The sequence below is a fragment of the Typopeltis vanoorti genome, chromosome 15 (assembly GCF_054136105.1).
Source record: "Typopeltis vanoorti isolate ZY-2024b chromosome 15, IOZ_Tvanoo_1.0, whole genome shotgun sequence".
Taxonomy (NCBI): domain Eukaryota; kingdom Metazoa; phylum Arthropoda; class Arachnida; order Uropygi; family Thelyphonidae; genus Typopeltis; species Typopeltis vanoorti.
Window position 1 is genome coordinate 118,589,873 of NC_143563.1, and position 19,123 is coordinate 118,608,995.

The 19,123-nt window shown below is 35.8% G+C and overlaps 1 protein-coding gene across 1 annotated transcript in view; it reads right to left on the bottom strand.

Moving 5' to 3' along the window:
- Positions 1-19,123, bottom strand: part of Hel89B (histone acetyltransferase 1) — an 863,997-nt gene that overhangs the window by 495,285 nt on the left and 349,589 nt on the right. The window contains exons 17-18 of the mRNA XM_090405810.1: positions 6,988-7,157; positions 955-1,048 (exon numbers count right to left, since the gene is read on the bottom strand). Of these exons, the coding sequence (XP_090261936.1) occupies positions 955-1,048; positions 6,988-7,157 (264 nt within the window). The remainder of the gene's footprint in view (positions 1-954; positions 1,049-6,987; positions 7,158-19,123) is intronic.

Sequence of the window (19,123 nt, forward strand, 5' to 3'; positions counted from 1 at the left end):
TGCTAGTGACCTTCCTTTTTCAGGATACTGCACTCCATGTTCATCTTTCTGATACCTATCTGACAGCCAGTCACTGATCCAACTCAGAAGTCTGTTATCCGATCCATTCATTTCAATTTATTTAACAGCTTGTTGTGTGTCTATCAAAAGCTTTTGCAAAATCTGAGTATACCACTGTATATGCATCTCCCTTGTTCAAGTCATATGTCACCATGTAATAGTACATAAGTTAGTAAAACATAATATCTCTTTAAGAAATCCATGAATAACCACAGAGAATACTGCTGTTATCAACCCATTTCTGTATCCTACTTCTCACCAGTCTCTCTCTAGCACCTTCACCACAACTCCAGATATACAGATTGGCCTAAAATTTGTAGCCACAGCCTTATCACAACCTTTATGTAGTTTTATCTTCTTTCTACTCCCCCTGGAACCTGTGCTGTTCTAAGACTGTTATTAAACATTCATGCCAATGCTACTGTCAGTTGCCTGGAACATTCCTTTAAAAATGTATGGTGATATGTCATTAAATCCTATTACCTTATTGACATCAAGTTTATTTATTTCCTCAAATACCTCCTGCTCACTCACAATTAAGACATTCTCTCTTATGTCCTTCACACGTAAGTATAACTATAAGTGTAACTACATGTATATAGTTACACTTAAATATAACTATATAAATACTATTTATAGTATAATCAAGTGAAAAAAACTTCAGTATTGTGGCATCGATATGAAATTCCACAAAATCTAGGTGGAATGATTAATGCAGCAGAAGACAAATATATAGAGGGGAAGACCTGATAAACAACATTAATTTGAAGCAAACTGCTGATAGTATTGTAGCAACCTCTACACCCTATTTTAGGCATCTGATGATAATAGTTTATAAACTTTATCTTTTCATGTTATTTTTATGAAAGCTTAAAAAATAATAAATTGTGTTACCTCAAGAATCTTAGGCTTTAGTTTGCTTTGTGGTACCACAGATTCAAATACAGTAGAAGCTAAAGCTGTAGCTTGCTGAACAGTCCATACCGTGCTGAAATAGGGAAACAGTATATTACAAAAATTACAAACTGCAATTCAAATACAACACAACAAGAGGAAGATACAATTTTGATTTCATCAATTCACTTGCGCCTGACAACTTTTATACATATATAAAACAAATGACATAGTTTAGAATTACATTCTAAACTATGTAATTTGTTTTAATTATCCAGCTGAACCACAATAAGCTTTTAGCTCACTTTAAGGTAGAGGGTAGGAGAAACCCTAATTTTGTTTCATAAAGGCTTCATTATCACCTCAAAATTATGATATGATAGAAGTTATTAAAAGGGTTTTATATGATTGTTACAGAAGATATTTTTCAGCATCCAGCTGGGAGAGGGGGAAGCAAGACATTCATTCCTGGAAATTAAATAAAGAATGTGGTTACTAAGGGTATCAGAACTAAATTTTTCACTAGGAGGTGTATGAGTGGAATGTATTGCTAGAGTCAACATTGAGTGGTCTGTAGGTGAATGTGTTCAAGAAAAATAATAGCTGTGTGGATAGTGTGCCTCCCACAATGAGCTTTCAGATTCCACAAAACACCTGTGCGACAATAATGATAATTAAAGAAAATTAAATTATATTATTATTTATTTTGTGCTACCAGTGGTTGGATCCAGAGGATCACCTTCCCCCCCCCACAAAAAAAAAAACTATTGTGAATAAGTCAAAAAATAGTGCAAGTTATCTGTTTTTAAATAACAGAATAAGTAAAAAAAAAATTAATATAAATGGTATTTGTGGGAAAAACTGCAGAAAAATTTTTATTATCAAAATTACCACATAATGGCACACACATGGCCACCAATTTTACACTTACCACTGAAGCTTCTTGCACATTACTTTAATTCATGAACAATTGTCTTCCAGTATGAGACCTGGTAAAATTGCTCGTTACGTTTATATCCATCTTCTATTTTGTATATTGTATTTCATGTAGTTATAAATGCCAGAAAGTTTTCATTAGGATTTAAATGGAAAAAACTGCATGCTTATCCTAATGAATATGCATATTCATTTTGATATAAATAAATATGCATATCATATTTTTATATATGATAGGCATATTATGATATTTATATAAAAACATATAAATATACTAACATACAAGTATATTAATATGTTAATTAATGTAACAAAAAAGCAAAGGTTTGTTAGAACACAGCACATTATATATAATAAGCAATTTATTTCCAAAGACACTACTTAGTTTTGTCTTTCTAGAAGACTTCATCGGATGCATAATACATAGAAAAAAAAATACATAAAAAATATTACTTGAGTAAATCATCAAAGTTTATTGTTGACATCTGAAACTCTAAATAAATAAAAATAAAGTTTCATAGCAGAACTACATTGAACACATCTCTACAGTTCTTTTAGTATTAACATCCAACCTCCATGGGGACAGAGACTCATTGTGGGAGGTACACACTACTGCACAAAATGCTCATCTAACCATGCCTTAAATTGATTCTATATGTCTACATTCGCAACACCCTCACCAATCACTCTTCATGCAAAGAACTTTCTCTTACATCCCATTACTGCCCACCAAGCTCCAAAACCTTACACTCTGCAACACCGAAGTGACAATTTCACTTATCTGCCCATTCACACAATCCACTCAAGTCCTCCTGTAAGGTCATAACTTCTGCTTGACTCTGCATTGCTACATAATGTAAACTTTATTTTGATAATAGTTCTACCAGTGATTCATTCATTTCATAAGCATGTGCAATATCTACAAACTTATTATCTTTTTCATGCTGTTTGATAATATCCACTTTAGTCTCCTCAATGGTATCTCCACCTAGACACTGTAAGGAGGCCTGAATGCACCAACGTCCTCAAGAGTTATACCAGCAGTAGCTAAGTTACTGGTAGGTCCTACTAGCTGGACAGGCTGAGAGGGGGAAGGGCCAGTTTCAGAGAGATACCCTCCTCCTCTAGGTTGGGGTTTTGCACAAGTCTGGTTATCTTACCAAGTTAAAAATTTCTATAATTCAGATGCCGGAACTGGAAAATTCATCGGACTGAAACAACGGAAAACAATTTTAGTCTTCACAGTTATAATGCACTCCTTCTTACACTTGTGAATTAATGTATTTCATAACTTTTACATTTTACAGACATATTTTAAAGTTTATATTTTGTTTGCTATTAGTACTACATAGGTACATTAACAAGATACTCAAGGTAGAAACTATGCTTAACAGATAGCATTGCTAGTCTCTAAGGCAAAACACTGCAACTGTGTATCTATGAATCTGTGTAAGCTGGACCACCTGTACTGGCTATTTTATCAGTGTCATTTTTGGTGTACAGTAATGTAACTGCACCTTTATAGTTAATGTTATCTTACGTGTGTGCTGAGACATTTGGTGGTTTTTGTAAAACGGTTCAATAGTCTTTAGGATGCAGCCATTCTTTAGAACTTCTTCAAACTCACCTGATTCAAGCTAGCTCCAATTTTATTGTTGTCACTAGATATGGTACATCTCCAACACTGAGGAACTTAACAACACCTCAACTACTGTGAAAGGCGAGAGTTACCATGTAAATATCTAATGTTGTATTTTTTCCTGTATATAGAAAAAGACAGTCTGCTTTGTCTGGTGACTAAGATTAACACATCCAGGAAAGGAAGCATCCCTTTTGTCAGTATCCACAGTAAAATAGGTTTTAGGGTTTAAGCTATTTGCAAAGCTATAGAAAAAGAAATGCTATAGTTTTAATTACAGTCTTTCTTTGGATCACAACCAGACAAGAAAAATATCAATGGCATAAAGTCACCATATTTTTGACTGTTATTTTTTAATGGACATGTTTTCAAAAGATTGCATATACATATTTGCAACACGAAATAAAATTAAAATGTGTACAGAATAATCATGTGTAGGCGATCTCAACATGACATGCATTACCAGTTTAAAGACAATTCTGTCAGTTTATGTATTAAAAATGTCTTTATTCCTGATGAAGTATACCATAGTACATAAAAAACTATTAGAAGTTTATATACCAGAAATAGTGCTTTGTAAGGTTGTAATATTCAGGACAAATGACTGTTTGAAAGCAGTGAAGTAAAAAGAACAAAAGAGGAGAACAGGAAGCTGAAGAGAGAAGTAATATTTGCCTGGTGTTCCTTGTGTGATCACAAACTTAAGGGAAAGTGGAGGAATGGTGGTGGTGGTGGCGGCCAGTTCAATGAAACAGTGCCCATGCAAATGACCCTAGAAGAGGCATAAGGCAGAAACAGAATGACTGTGAGAAAGCAAAGGGAATAAATCTGAAAGAGATAGGTAATTAACCAGACTAGCCTCTTCTGCATAGCAGCAAACATTTTTAAAGAGGATTCAAGAAAATATTTCTTGCATATGCAAGAAAAATCTAATGTTGTGCCATCCCAGGAAGAGGGATCTGATTATTACAGAAGGTGAAGGCAGTATACAGAAAAGGAATGAGGCATACTAGCATCAGCAAAATTATGGACAGGATTTGAAGTTAGTGAAAGATGGTCATTTAAAAATTTTAGGAAAAACATTAGGAAAAAGAATGTGTATGAAGGTATACCACTCTGAGCTCCAGCACTAAAAAAAGTGTGTGTGGGGGAGGGGGATTCAGCAATCTTCACTGTTTGGATAGCTGGATTCAGTACTTCAATCCAGCTATCCAAACAGTGAAGTACTCATCTTCCTAGGGGAAATCAATGTTCACAACTCCAACTGGCTCCTCTCCAACACTACCAATCAAGCTAGATGTGATGCAGAAGTTTTTGCTATAAGCCATGATCTAATGCAAATTGTTCACCTACCTACCAGAATTCCAGATAATTTCCTCCACTTTCCTAATACCCTTGATATTTTTTTAAACTAGTTCATCTTCCAGACACAGTTTAGAGGTTAACTCTCCTCTTGGCAATTCAGACCACAATCTTGTGCAAGTTTGCAGTCTCACAGAACACCCTCCTCTGACCGCCCCAATCTTGTGTCCTTTGGCACTACAAAGGTACCAAATGGAATTACCACCAGTACTACTGCTGCTCTTCTTTTCCATGATATGACTACTGCTTCTGCTGTTCTGACCCAGATACCAGCATTGAGTGAGTCACAGAAATCATTCGGACTGGCATGAAGGCATTCATTCTCATTCCACCTAAAATTCCAGTTGACTTTCCAAGTCCTGATTCAACAGAAGATGTATGAAAGCAGTTGAAGGAAAAAAACAGCTTACTGTAGGTGGCTTGCAACTTCATAAAACCACTAGCAGAAAACTTGTCTCTTGTCCAAACAGAAGTCATGCCTTCTTGCCAAAGCTCTCAGATGCAACTTCTGCTCACCTGCACTTCCACCACCCCTTCTCTCTCTCCTCCAGATATTCAGATGGCACCACTGTTGCAGCACCCAAAGAAAAAGCTATCCTCCTAGAGTCTCTCTTATCCTCTAATTCCTGCATCTATGCAGGAATTAGAGGATAAGAGTGACTTATATAAGAATCACCTCCTTTCCTAACATCAATTCAGCACTATATGCCTCCTGTGGTCTTTCATCAAAAATACATAAGAAGAATAGTACACAAACTGAAGACTACAAAGTTGCCTAGTCCAAATGGCATCTCTCCTATTATATTCAAGTGTGTACCAGAGCAAACACCTGGCCTCTATCATTTCTTTAATCTTCTAAACTCAGCTGGCACTTATCCCATCTCATGGAAAGAATATGAAAGCTCACATATTCAACCAACTCCAAAAAACAAGGGGGGAGACAAAAACTTACTATCCAACTATTAATGAGTTACTACTACCTCAATCCTCTCAAAGTAATCAATAGTCAACTACTTTGCTATCTAGAAGCCCACCAGTATGGATTCTGTCAATTGAAATCTAAGGCTGATATCTTAATCTACATTATCCACCACTGGACACATGACATGGAAAGGTTCAGACAAATGTGTGCTGTTGCCCTTAACATTTCTAGGGCTTTTGATCCTGTTTGACCTTTGCCACTGATGCAGGATGTTACACAGTTCCATTCTTTCACCTACCCTCTTTCTCTTATACATAAATGACCTCCTCTCAATCACCACAAATCCTATCCAATTAGATCTGCTAACGATAGTACTCTCCATTCATTCAACTGCTTTGATAAACCATGTAGTTCCCAGCACATCCCTCATTTCAAGATCATCCAACCAGTGCCTGAAATACTGATCTCCATACCATCCTTAAAGTGGAACAAGGATAACCTAATCATCTTCAAGGCTGCCAAAATGCAGTCCTGCCTTTTCTCTCACAAAAATGTTAGCTCACTTTCCATTAGCTAAAACTAAAAAGTAGCTAAACATTTTTATTCTTCCCCACATCCTCCACTCCAAGATACATATTGCTAGCACTGCTAGCCAAAATTCTGCACTGGAGTTATTTATTCGACATGCTCAAAACCAGGAAAAAAGTAAACAAGTAATGTTTCACTTTGCAAGTATTGTTTTATAAATAACATTTTATAAAATTTTGAAGAATGACAAGAAACCAAGTTATAACAATGAATGACATTAATTTTGAATTGGATAATGCATGTGAAATGAGTACAGGTGCTCAAATCACAGTTAGGATTTGAGTGCCTTTGGTAAATTAATATTTAAGTAGCTTTTATAGTGTGACAATTTCAATTATTGATAAAATATCCTCTCTGGCACCCTCGGCAGTTGCCCCAAAGCTAAACTGTTCCTATGCCACTGACTGGAAAAGAAACACTGTCGCAAAATGAAAATTAAATACATTCATTATCTGAATGTACAATTATATGCTTTTATTCAACTTTGATTTACTTAACAATGGCAGTTCTTAAATACAACTGACAATAAATTAAAACAATAAGAATTTAAGAAATACTGCAGATGTGGTTATATATATATATATACTCAATTTGGAATGATGGGTCAAGATTCAATCTGTGCTGTTTAAGAATGGATATGAAGGAACGACACTCTTGCTGCATTCTTGTGAAGGTTCCAGCAATCTCATCATAATATATGCTTTCTTTCAAACATTCTAAACACTTCTCTTTTATGAACTCTGGACACTGATTACCCTGTGAATATCACATATTAATAAAATGCATTATGAAAATGATTTAATAATGATAAACATAACAATAATATATTAATAACAGACTGCTTTAAGTCTGTTATTAATATATGTATCATACACACACAAGTGTGTGGCATGACTTTGCAAGGATGTTAAGTCCAGTCACGCTATTTCCAGCTAAGTACAATACCAACACCGTGTGTGTGAATTTATATACAGTAATCCCTCGATTAATGCACCTAATGTGTTCTTTAAAACAGGCGCATTAATCAAAAATGCACTAATCGAATATAATAACCTATGGGAAAATGTATAATTTGTTCCTCAGATTTTTTTTTTGACCCTGTTTTAAAGAGCACCTAATGTTTTCTTTAAAACAGGCACATTAATCAAAAACGCACTTTCCTAGTTAAAGGAAAACCATGAAGCTGAAAGACAATAAAACATATTCAGAATATAAATTCATTATAATGCTTCTTAACAAAGAATTGAGCTAATGTAATTTGACAGGCATTCTGTTTCTTTTTTTCATACAACTGACGGTATGGCCCTATTGACTCTTCTGCAAATTTTACTGGTTCTCTCTTCACCAGGGTCAATCACTAAGCAATGTTGCTTAAAAACTTCGATTGTACGAAAACTATTTTCAAATTGTTTCTGTGAAACCTCTTTGGGCTTGTCAGTGATTAAATTTTCTTTATATTCTTCAGGATCTTCCTCCTGTGCATCTAAATTTAGCAGGTCAGAATCACTCAACTTCTCAGAATGAGATTTAATTAACTTAGATTCATTTGAAAAACCACTAAAATCATTTGCACAATGTGGAAGAATGTGCTTCCAAAAGGCTTGCATATTGCTAGCAGTAATTTCATTCAACTTTGCAACTTTATAATCAGGCTGAGATTTCTCTCGATTTGGCTAGAAAAGTCTTGGAAGGCATTCGCTTGCAAAAAAAAAGGCCGGTTTCATCAATATTAAATATTTGTTAATCACAATAGTCCCCTTCTTACACAATTGTCTTCAAAATCTCTGGATATCTCCTTATCTGCACTTGCAGCTTCGCCTGTGATTAGAACATCATGCAGGCTATTTCTCTTTTTGAAACGCTCAAATCACCCAGCGCTAATGTGGAATTCTTCTTCTTTTCCATCACTGATAGCCTTTTTTTTTTTCCAGGTTACAAAGAAACTTTTGATTTAATAAGGCGACTGTTTAGTGGGATCTGTTTTTGGTTACAATCTTTGATCCATGTAAAAAAAAGTCTCTCTAATTCAATCATTATAATACTTTGATTTTCAGTGCATGTATGATGAACTTGAAGCAGCCTTACCTTTCTCTTTGTATTCAGCAGTTGATTCACCCATTTTTGTGTTCTTGTCCTATCTTTTCTCTGGACTCGTCTTGTTCATTTTCTTTATTATTTCAAATTTTTCTTCCAATCAAATTACTTTTTGAATCATTTTCACACTTCTATTTTTTGCTCACTAATTCTTTTACTCATGATTAGAGATTAGGGGAAAATAATTTAAAATAAAAAAGTAAGGAAAACAATTGCATGAGATATGATTAAAATTTTGCAGTAAATTTGGAACATAGTGTACATGGAAATAGTGTAGTATGCCATTAAAAAATAACTTTGTAAAATGTTTCAAATCGGTAACTAAATTATTTCATCCTGGTGAGTGATTTTTAAAAATAGTTAGCTATAAAAAATGTATAGATCAAAAATTTTTTAAATCTGTAACATTTATTTTTAAGATGTATATAGGCGCACTAATCGAATTTGGGTATCAAAAAAAATGATGCACTAATCGGGAGCAGATTAATTGAGGGATTACTGTATAAAGTTCAGAGCTGAAATATGAGCAAAGATCAGTCATTTGGTTCTACTAAATACATTAATCTATTGTTTATCTGTCCCTTCAATTATCAGTAGAGTGAGGTCTGATAAATGAAGTACAATTGTATGGTGCTCTATCAGAAATCAGTTGCCATGCAAGGATCAGTTTGCTGAAGTGTCTACCTTTTGAAGGTCAGATAAATGGTAGATTACTGTTTATATTATGTTTATGTGATTAAACTTCAAAATTTTAAATATGTGAAACATGCAACATATTAATTCTTAGGCATTATTCTTCATAAAGCTTTGTTAATTAATTAAATAAAATTCATACTAGTATCTTTATTATAGTACGCCCACACTTTGTAGAGCTTCACTTGGCTTTCTGCCAAGAATAGTCAATTCGTGCTGAAGGGAGAGAGAGAAATGAAGGATGTACGAATTGGTCGCCAACAAGCGAGATCACATGCTTTGTCTGTCGCTGTACTAGTTTAAAAACTACAATGTTCGTAAAAGAAAAGCTAAATTTTCCGACCTGTAATAATAAACTCATCCCAGAAGACGGATTGATTACCCTGTTATCGGAATGGGTTCTCCTTTTTGTGACATGCGCAGGTGTCGAAGGGTGGTGAATTTGTGGGCATACTCTATTGATACTCATTTAATTCTAAGTGTTAGTGAAAATGTGTCTAACTTAAGAGGAGGAAATAAAAAATCTCCATAAGATAGTGGAGTAGTAATGCAAAGTTTGGAAACAACTAATTTAGGAAAGATAAAAATATATCATGGATGAATAATGAGATGCTCATGTTTAATTTAAAAATATTATTAAGTAGTATCAACAGAAGTCTAAAACAAATAAACAAACAAAAAAAACCACTGGTATAAAAAAATTTTACTAAAAACATCACAAAATCAAAGTTTGTAACCATTAACTTCTGATAAGCAATTTCTGATTCTGATATACAGGATACTAAGAGATAGTACTATATGAAAAGTTCACATAATCACTAACTTCCTACTGATAATTTGCCTCCAAATTATTCTGTTATCTGACAGGACTCCAGTATTATCAGATCTTATATTTTAGTCTTCTAAAGCAGCATTTCCCAAACTGTGGGTTGCGGCCCGCTTGGGGCCGTAAGTTTTGTTGAGGGGCCGTAAAATAACGAAAACAGATTTTAAATGTTTTAAGATTAAGTAGATTTTTTTTAATCTTAAAAGAAACATACTTAATTTTTATTATTTCTTTTTTGTTCTTTTTTATATTTTAATGGAAAAAAATCACACATTGGTGTTGGTTCACAAATTTTGCTTCTTGCGTATTTTGGTGATTAATGAATATTAATTGGGAGGGAAAGAACACTGCTAAAGAATATTATGCAAAGAAAGACCAGATTTGCAGGACATCTTCTAAGAGGTTCTTCGGGACACCTGAAAAGAACTATATTACAAGGGAAACTTGAGGGGAAAAGAAGACATGGAAGACCAACTAGAGAGTGGTTTAATGACATCGTGGAATGGACTGGTTTAAGAATGATGGAAGCAACAGACAGAGAGAAATGGAGAAGAGCTGCTCATCTGCTGCAACCCTCTTGCTAGAGCATGCTACTGGACGACGACGAATGAATATCAGTAAATATATGCTTATTCATATAAGTTTTATTTCAAAGATATTGATAAGAAACACAAAAAAGATTACAAATGCAAAATCTTGAATATAAATACAATAAATATTATAATAATATATGTCTATATTACGATTTTTTTTTTGATGGGGGCCATGAAATATTTTAATTTTTCCAAAGGGGGCCTTGGCATCCATAAGTTTAGGAAGCACTGTTCTAAAGTAATTCTGACTACATTAATTTATGTGATCTTGGTCTTATGCAGGGTCATTTCTTATTTTTATAGCTTCTTTTTTGATATGATTCTGCCAATGATGCCATCTCAGATTGTTCATCTCCTCTATGTTTAATTGCTGTATTGAGAAGAAAAAAAAAAAATAGCTAGTGATGGCCTAATCGATATCACCACATGATTACAAAGGCTAATATCTAAAACTAAAAGTGTTGATGAAACTGATACTTCTTAGTGAATTGGTTTCCCAGTTTGTTTGAATTCCACCTGTGATAGGTAAAATGACTATATATTTGCACTACAGGTGGGGAAAAAGTTAAGATAATTTGGGAAATTCTGCACTTAAGACCAACCATAAACCTTTTCTAAGACACTTCAGGCTTATGCAGGGTGATCATCTCTCTCAAACACACAGACACACACACACACACACACACACACACACACACACACACACACACACACGCAAAGCAAGCAAACAAAATTGAAACTTAGAGGCAATAGAATTATGTCATTTTTTGGACATATTAATTTTCATCTTAACAATGAACAAACTCAAGTAATATAAAGAAAGAAAACAACCAGGAAGATACAAACCAATGCAGTATTCACCCCACTCAGCATTAGCTAGACTGAAGGACAAGATATACACTATATCAAGTAAAAAGTGAAGAACAAGGAAAGTTTGAAAATACCTAAACGATATTTTACTTTTTTAAAAATGGATATAGTGCAAAAAAGTTAATGTCTTACAGCTAGCATCAAGAGAGCCATACAAAAGTTAAATTAACTTAGGCAGACTCTTATAGGGTAGGTATCAGCAACTTAAAGAACAAGTGCACTGGCAAAGAGAAATCGGAAGTAGCACTGTATGTCTACCTTTACATACAGTGAACAGAGAGGAAGACTGGCTATCCAGTTATAATGGTGGAAAGCAGACTATACAATGTACATTTACTAACTAGTCTTACACCAAGACTTCTATATATATCCCTTCACCCACTGAAGAGACCTCAATAAAGGTCGAAACTAGTCTGAGTAGTGGCCCTTCCCTTAATGCATAACATTATACATATCTGCAAGATGTGTTTTGCATTATGGGAGATACTGAGATAGGTGTGATGTTAGCTTGTTCCACCTTTGCAACGAGTTGCCCGGTGTTGTACCACCTTACCCCAGTCCTGAAGATACTTTCAGGCGCAAATTTTGTTTGCTCACACTTGGATAAAGGATTAAACTAAATTTATTATAGTCTAACCAAGCGAAAAATAAACTTTCAAAATCCCTTCTATATATTGCAGTACATCTTTAACACCAGTATGATATAACTGATCGTGTGTTTGTTCAATAATTCCGCTATATCCTTTCAATATTCAACAGTTGCAAATATTTCAACAAATTACTCTGGATTTAGAGAAAGATGTTGGAAGTTTATTTTTCACTTGGTTAGACTATAATAAATTTAGTTTATTCTTTTATCCAAGTGTAAGCAAACAAAGTTTGCACCTGAAAATATCTTCAGGACTGGGGTAAGGTAGTGCAACACCAGGCAACTCTGAGCAAAGGTGGACCAAGCTCTCATCACTCCTTGTCTCAGTATCTCCCATAATGCAAATCACATCCCCTTGCGGACATGTATTCTGCATTAAACGAGGGGCCACTACCCAGACCGGTTTCAACCTTTATTGAGGTCTCGTCAGTGGGAGGCAGATCCAAACATGGAGATATTAAGGCAGAAGCAATAGGAGAGGTCATATTTACCTATAGGAGTTGCAAACAGGTGTACTGCCTTTTTAATGAATTACTCTGGATTTAGAGAAAGATGTTGGAAGTTTATTTTTCACTTGGTTTGGTTATAATAAATTTAGTTTAATCCTTTATCCAAGTGTAAGCAAACAAAGTTTGCACCTGAAAATATCTTCAGGACTTGGGTAAGGTAGTTCAACACCAGGCAACTCCACGTATGGGTCTGCCTCCCACTGACGAGACCTCAATAAAGGTTGAAACCGGTCTGGGTAGCAGCCCTTCCCTTAATGCATAGCAGTATACATGTCCACAAGGAGATGTGCTTTGCATTATGGGAGATACTGAGACAAGGAGTGATGAGAGCTTGGTCCACCTTTACTTGGAGTTGTCTGGTTGTTGCACTACCTTACCCCAGTTCTGAAGATATTTTCAGGTGCAAACTTTATTTTCTTACACTTGGATAAAGGATTAAACTAAATTTATTATTTCAACATATATTTTCAATTGTTATTCTGCTGCCATGACTATCCACTAGTCAACCTGCCATAATTATTCTTTCTTGCTTGCCATATAGCAGAAAACTTGTCTTCAGTTAAAATGGCCTGAACAGCCAATCTCTTCTCATACTGCACCCTTTATTTCTTTAGCATGCTTGTCACTTTCCTAGCCTGCACTTTATAATCTTCATGGCTTTGATTACCACCAACTGTCTTGTACCTCCTCTACAGCATTTTCTTTTCCAACACAACTTGCTTGATTTCATAGTTCATCCATTTCACTCCTACTTCATATACTCGATTAACTCTTGGTACACAGTTAAACGTTGCTTGTATCAGATACTGCCTTGTGAATTTCCATGTGAACAACCAAACGTACTAATGCTACTGATTACAGAGCTTCCTATAATCACCTTCATTTTTGGAAATTATGGAGACAACTACCGTGTTTGAATAAAAACTTTAGTTTAATATTACTCAAATTTTACAATTCGACATTTAGACCTTTATGCCAAGGTCATCTTCTGGAGCGTACAAATATACACAAGAAACAAGCTATACTTCAATCATACTGGTTTGTTAAAGACACTGACTAACCGCTACCACAATTGTTGGCCTGACCTCTGGTGAAAAAAAATAAAATAAAATAAAATAAAATAAAATAAAAAAAATACATCAACGCTAGAGTCCTATTATTTGTGTTGTCTACTATATACATATATTAACATCATTCCAGCCAGTTGGAGTGGAATGGTTTCTAATACTAGCGGATTGGCTAGAGTCCTGACTTATGTTGAATCTTTCATATTAGGTTGGCTGAATATGTGCCATCCAGATCCTTGGAATTTTCATACCATCTTTATTGTTGATATTTGGGTGGTTTATCAGGATTTTGCAGGATTCTTTAAATTTTCTTTCGTACCATGTTTTTGTGCGGTGTAAGGAGCAGGTGCTTTTCCAGTTAATTTGGTGTAAGGTGTTAAGTGCATGGTCTGAGAGGCCTGCTTCACCATAATGGTTATATTTAATGTGTCTAATGTGTTCTTTCTTGCGTATAGGGATTGTCCGTCCTGTTTCACCAATGTACGGTAAGTTACAGGTGCAGTGGATGCAATAGACTCCAGGATGTGCTAATGGGAGGAGAGGATCCTTAGAGGAGCTGAATATGGTTTTAGGTTTAGTGGGTGGTTTAAAGGTGGCATTGAGGTTATAATGTTGTAGGATTCTGTTGATTTTTTCTGATAACCCTTTAATGTATGGGATGGCTATGGTTTTACTGTAATCTAGATTGGTTTTTGTTGTGGTTTTATAGAGTATTTTATTGACAGTATTTTTGTTATAGCCATTGTTTATGAATGTGTCACTAATGACTTTTAGTTCTTGTTTCAGGGCTTGCTGGTCAGAGCAAATAGTTGTGGCTCTGTTTTTAAGGGTGTTTATGACTCCATATTTTTGTGCTAGGTGGTGGTATGAATTCGCATGTATGTATTGGCCCGTGTGTGTAGGTTTTCGGTAGACCGTGAAGGATAGACTGCCTGAAGGAAGATGTGTAACTAGTGTGTCTAGGAACGGGAGCGAATTTTGGTTTTCGATTTCGATGGTAAATTGTATGCGTTCGTGTTGTTTGTTTAGGTGGCTGAGGAATGTGTTTAGCGTTTGTCGCCCGTGCGGCCAGATCGCGAACACGTAGTCAACGTATCTGAGCCAGATTGTCGGTCGAAGCGTGGCGGAATCAAGAGCCCTTTGCTCAAAGGTTTCCATGTAGAAGTTCGCGATTGGGGGGGATAATGGTGAGCCCATGGCTGTACCTTCCTTTTGTAGGTAGAATTTGTTTTGCCACATGAAGTAACCGGACTTTAGTACGTGGGCAAAGAGGGCCATAATGTCGGGCGGAAATTTGTTCTGTAGTAGGAGAATTGTGTCATTGATGGGGACATTAGTGAAAAGGGCAGAAACGTCAAAACTGACTAATAGGTCGTCTTTGTCGAGTGTTATGTTTTTGATTTTGTTTATAAAGTGTTGTGTGTTTTTTATGTAGGAGGGGGAATGACCTACCAACTCCTTGAGTGTTGCTGCTAATTTCTTGGCTAGGTGGTAATCGGGACTGTCTATTCCTTCCACTATTGGTCGAAGGGGCACATTTTGTTTGTGTATTTTTGGAACCCCATATATTCTGGGGGGGGGGGTTTGAGTTTTTTGACTGTCTGGTGGCCAAGAAGTGACGGACTTTAGAGAAGTTTTTCTGTTTTGTCCTTTATCCTTTTTGTTGGGTTATAATTTACCATTTTATATGTGTTGTTATCGGCTACTAGTTGGTTCATTTGCAGTATGTATGTTGACCTGTCAAGGACAACAGTGGCACTGCCTTTATCAGCTTTCGTTATTATTATGTTTTGTTTGACTTTTAATGATTTAATTGCTGCTAATTCTGTTTTAGTCAGGTTGTTCTGTATGGTTTTCTTGGTATATAGGACATTACTGGTTTCTAGTCGTATTTTGTCTGCTATGTTGTTAGGTAGGGATCTGATGCCTCTTTCAATGTGGTAGATAAAATCCAATTTGTTTACCTTTTTAGGTGCTATTGCGTAGTTCAGTCCTTTATTCAGCAGCGTGAGTTCGCCGTTGTTCAGGGTGTGGCTTGATAGGTTAATCACATGGTTCTTGCTTGTCGGTGGTTGGTCGCTCCTTGTCTCCCTTGTTTGTTGTTCATTGTTGTTTCTCGGGGAGGAAGTCCTCTGATTGGCCACCATATTTTGCCGTTGTTTCGACCTGTGGAATTTTTTTCTTGAGTTTTTCTTTATTCTTTTCCAGGATATGCTTGGCCGAATTGTCAGTAATTCTTTCAAGTGTTTGTGGAATGTCTGGATTAACATAGCTCGATAGTTCTGATTGTAATTTAGAAACTAGATTTTGTGTTGTAGCTAGGTTTCGGCGGACTGTTTGGATCTGTTCTCTAAGCATTGCTTTTTCTGTGCGGTCATAGATACGGAGTGCCTTAGCGGACGTAAATTTCTTTTTTAGCCTGAGGCAGATCGGAATGAGGTTATTGTCTCTGCATCTTTTTAAAAAGGCCAGCCGATTGATCAGGAGAGAAATATGAATCTTTAGCTTACCATAGCAATTGCAGCGCTTGTGGATATCATTTCCATGGATGATCTGAATCCTTTCTTTTAGGCTTGCATGGTGATCTGAATGCATTTTTGGAAATTATGGAGACAACTACCGCGTTTGAATAAAAACTTTAGTTTAATATTACTAAAATTTTACAATTCGACGTTTCGACCTTTATGTCAAGGTCATCTTCTGGAGTGTACAAATATACACAAGAAACAAGCTATACTACAATCATACTGGTTCGTTAAAGACACTGAGTAACCGCTACCACAATTGTTGGCCTGACCTCTGGTGAAAAAAAAAAAAAAAAAAATTGTACATCAACACTAGAGTCCTATTATTTGTGTTGTCTACTATATACATATATTAACATCATTCCAGCCAGTTGGAGTGGAATGGTTTCTAATACTAGCAGATTGGCTAGAGTCCTGACTTATGTTGAATCTTTCATATTAGGTTGGCTGAATGTGTGCCATCCAGATCCTTGGAATTTTCATACCATCTTTATTGTTGATATTTGGGTGGTTTATCAGGATTTCGCGGGATTCTTTAAATTTTCTTTCGTACCATGTTTCTGTGCGGTGTAAGGAGCAGGTGCTTTTCCAGTTGATTTGGTGTAAGGTGTTAAGTGCATGGTCTGAGAGGCCTGCTTCACCATAATGGTTATATTTAATGTGTCTAATGTGTTCTTTCTTGCGTATAGTGATTGTCCGTCCTGTTTCACCAATGTACAGTAAGTTACAGGTGCAGTAGATGCAATAGACTCCAGGATGTGCTAATGGGAGGAGAGGATCCTTGGAGGAGCCCATTATAACCTCAATGCCACCTTTAAACCACCCACTAAACTTAAAACCATATTCAGCTCCTCTAAGGATCCTCTCCTCTTTTTTGGTCTGATCACTACCTAAAAGAATAATCCTGACTCTGATTTCCATTCCTACTTGTCTCATCCTCACCTTTATGGATTTCATCACTTTGTGCAGCTATAACCACATCTTCAACCTCATATCCATCTTCCTCCTATCGTACAATCCATTTAGTTGTGCTATCCTACTTCACAAGTAGATCCTGATCATTTACTACATTAACTTCTTGACTCTGTGCCTTGTCAGAAAACAAGAACCTTTCTAAATGCTCAACACCAAACCCATTCAAATGCAATCCATCAACTAAGACATTCCAACTTTCGTTCAAATCCACTTCACATATTTACAAATTGAATCCCCTTTGCATCACACAACTCAGCCATCTTACTACTCATTAACTCTGCTCTCCTCAATCATATCTGGGCAACAAGCCTACGACTTTTCCAACAACACTAGTATTCTTTACCTGTCGCAATAACTTCTTCAATTCCCTATCAACATTCTATTTCCCCCCAACTAAGTCATTTGTGCCCACTGACTACCACTAAGTTTGTTGCCCAGTCTTTCCTTTTCTACAATACATCAGCTATTTGTTTCATTTTCCACCAGGAAAGCACATTTAGTGCACTTTATCAGGTCGTTGTACTGTATTGATTGAGTTCCCATACATTGATATATGACTATCCTTTCACTCTTTCTTTGTAATACTAACTTCCTCCTCATTCTTATCGCCCAGTCTCTTCTTTAGATGTTTAATATCCTCCAGATGTTTTATTTTTACTAACTCTTGCCTAAGCTTTTTCTACTACATCTAACTATAGAGCCAACAATTATGATAAAACCAGGAGGCAGCTAGGAGCAGTTATATAATACGTTTAAAGGATGTAAGGAAAAAAGTAGTATCAGACTACATACTCAGGATAAGGGAGATAAATATGGAGTTATATGATTGTGTAGCATCTTCAAATCAGAGATGCAAAAAGAGAGCAAGAGAGAACGTTGAGGGAATATAAAGAGAAATGTGGTCAGCATGCTCATGAACAGTACAAGTAAGAAGAGATAACAAGCAATGTTTAGGAAGGCAAAATCACATTGACATGAAATTATCAGGGAAGGCAAAAGGAAATCCAGAAACAGCAAGAGGCTGAGATGAAACGGATCTGAAAGTGAACAGACAGCCAAAGTTCAGAAGACACATTGTACACTTGGGCATTGTAAATATTTCATAAGTTCAATTATATCTTAAAGGACTGGATTTGTTGATGATATAGAAGCAACAGAAAGGATCCAGAAGCATGTGAGCAAAATAGTGAACAGTTATATAATACGTTTAAAGGATGTAAGGAAAAAAGTAGTATCAGACTACATACTCAGGATAAGGGAGATAAATATGGAGTTATATGATTGTGTAGCATCTTCAAATCAGAGATGCAAAAAGAGAGCAAGAGAGAACGTTGAGGGAATATAAAGAGAAATGTGGTCAGCATGCTCATGAACAGTACAAGTAAGAAGAGATAACAAGCAATGTTTAGGAAGGCAAAATCACATTGACATGAAATTATCAGGGAAGGCAAAAGGAAATCCAGAAACAGCAAGAGGCTGAGATGAAACGGATCTGAAAGTGAACAGACAGCCAAAGTTCAGAAGACACATTGTACACTTGGGCATTGTAAATATTTCATAAGTTCAATTATATCTTAAAGGACTGGATTTGTTGATGATATAGAAGCAACAGAAAGTATCCAGAAGCATGTGAGCAAAATAGTGAACAGTATGTCCTCTCTAAGAAGACAGGCTGATGGTGATTTGCAGGTTACAAAGTTTGGATGAAATGCAGAAATTAGGGATACGATAAAAGTATATAAGAAACTGAAAGGGTTTTGTAGGATACAATAAGAAAAAAGTTTTCAATACTATTATAATTATTTGACACCTCCAAGGACTCATCCAGGGAGGGCACATGCTCTACAACTACGTCTCCACCATTCAATCACCAACTGATCATAACTATACCAATGCCATCTACTGCTGACCACCACTGGTA